The following is a 1,676-nucleotide window of genomic DNA, read 5'->3' on the forward strand; positions in this document are numbered from 1 at the left end:
GAGGAGCAAGGCATAAACGTTTAAAAATATTTTCCAAACACAGTACACATTCTGCCCCTCACTCCCACCACCTCAGCAAGGGTTGAGCCTGTTGTAAGTTTGTCCTCACTGAGCCGTCTCATTTTTGCCGTTTAACCTGAAAAGAGGAACTGTATCTTTCAACAGCTGCTCTCGACACGGTCCATGTGCATTTAAACAAGTCACCACACTCGAGGCATACGGTTAGAGACAACACGAAGGTTCTCCCCCTTTGGCACCAAGGCAAGTGTCCAACTTGCTTCTCTTTCCTGGGATCTTCACCTGGAAAATTCTCTCTTAATTGTGCGCACACGCACCTATGATGTGCTGGGCATTATTCAAACTGAGGCACCTGGTTACACTTGACTTGGTCAGGATCACACCGATTATGGCCAAGGCGGGCTTTAATACAGGCGGGCCAGCTCCAGGACTCCAGCTGTGAGTGTCTCACGTGGTGATGACTCTTGCCAAACTGGTTAAAAATGAGGCAGCCATGTGTTTAAGTCAGGGGTCCTCAAACTTTTTAGAGGGCCAGTTCACTGTCCCTCAGACCTGTTGGAGGGCCTAACTATAGTTTTAAAAAAAAACTATGAACAAATTTCTATGCACACTGCACATATCTTATTTTGAAGTAAAAAACAAACGGAGCAAAAACACCCGGCAGGCCGGATAAATGTCCTCAGCGGGCCGCATGTGGCCTGCAGGCCGTAGTTTGAGGACACCTGGTTTAAGTGACGTGTAAGACGCTCAGTAGACAGGCCCAAGAGGTGCCCTGAATTCACCAGGGCCCCCTTCTTATTTACTCCCTGCTCCTCTGTAGGGGTGGGGGGGGCTATTGTCACAAGCTCCCACTTTTTTCTTGCAGATGCCTTTGGCCAATGACTCCATAGGGGCACTGGATCCCAACCAGCCCCACATCGTTGGTAAGGCCTGCACCTGCCCCAGCCTCTGCCAGGCTCCCAGTGGGCCTGGAGGGTGGATTCCAGGGGCTTTCAGGCTGGACCCAAGGGTGTGCTTGTCTCCACACTAGGAATCCAGAGTCCTGAACAGCAGGCCGCCCTGGCTCGTCACAGCCCAGCCAGACCCATCTTCGTTGAGGGCCCCTTCTCCCTGTGGCTCCGAGATAAGTGTGTGTACTACCACATCCTCAGAGCTGATCTGCTGCCCCCTGAGGAGCGGGTGAGTGGTGGGTGGCCCGATACCACCTGCAGTGCTTCTGAGAGGGGCGCCAAGGCAGAGACTAGGAGAGAACAGTTGATGGTGGGTGGGGCAAGGGAGGGTGTCAGGTGTAAGTTGGCAGGCAGTGACTGGACCCTCATGAGCCTCCCTCCCACCTGGAGTAGGAAATAGAGGAGATTCCAGAGGAGTGGAACCTCTACTACCCCATGCAGCTGGACCTGGACTACGGGAGGAGTGCCTGGGATGACTATACGTTTGATATAAATGAAGGTAAGAGGGGGGAGGGGCAAAATTCAGGTGGGGCCCAGGCTGAGACAGCCCATTTGCCACACAGACCCAGGGAAAGCATGGGCACATACCTGGTCCCACCCTGAAGTCACCATGCCTGTGGGATTTCACTCATATACTCTTGCTATTCCCACCGAGCAGGCTACTAGGTGTGACCAGCTCAGACCTGCGGAAGGGGAGGGCTCCCAGGG

At 53.5% G+C, this 1,676-nt stretch overlaps 1 protein-coding gene across 4 annotated transcripts in view; it reads left to right on the forward strand.

Moving 5' to 3' along the window:
• Positions 1-1,603, forward strand: part of ECSIT (ECSIT signaling integrator) — a 17,291-nt gene extending 15,688 nt beyond the window's left edge. For 3 of the 4 annotated variants that reach the window (XM_045290352.1, XM_045290354.1, XM_045290353.1), the window contains 3 exons: positions 884-941; positions 1,049-1,197; positions 1,362-1,603. In XM_045290352.1, coding sequence (XP_045146287.1) covers positions 884-941; positions 1,049-1,197; positions 1,362-1,571 — 417 coding nt within the window. In that variant the 3' untranslated portion in view covers positions 1,572-1,603. The remainder of the gene's footprint in view (positions 1-883; positions 942-1,048; positions 1,198-1,361) is intronic. The other variant, XM_004716785.2, reaches the window with a different exon arrangement.
• Positions 1,604-1,676: the final 73 nt, after the last annotated feature.

The sequence above is a fragment of the Echinops telfairi genome, unplaced genomic scaffold, assembly GCF_000313985.2.
Source record: "Echinops telfairi isolate 266 unplaced genomic scaffold, ASM31398v2 ScPeMD7_36;HRSCAF=134, whole genome shotgun sequence".
NCBI lineage: Eukaryota > Metazoa > Chordata > Mammalia > Afrosoricida > Tenrecidae > Echinops > Echinops telfairi.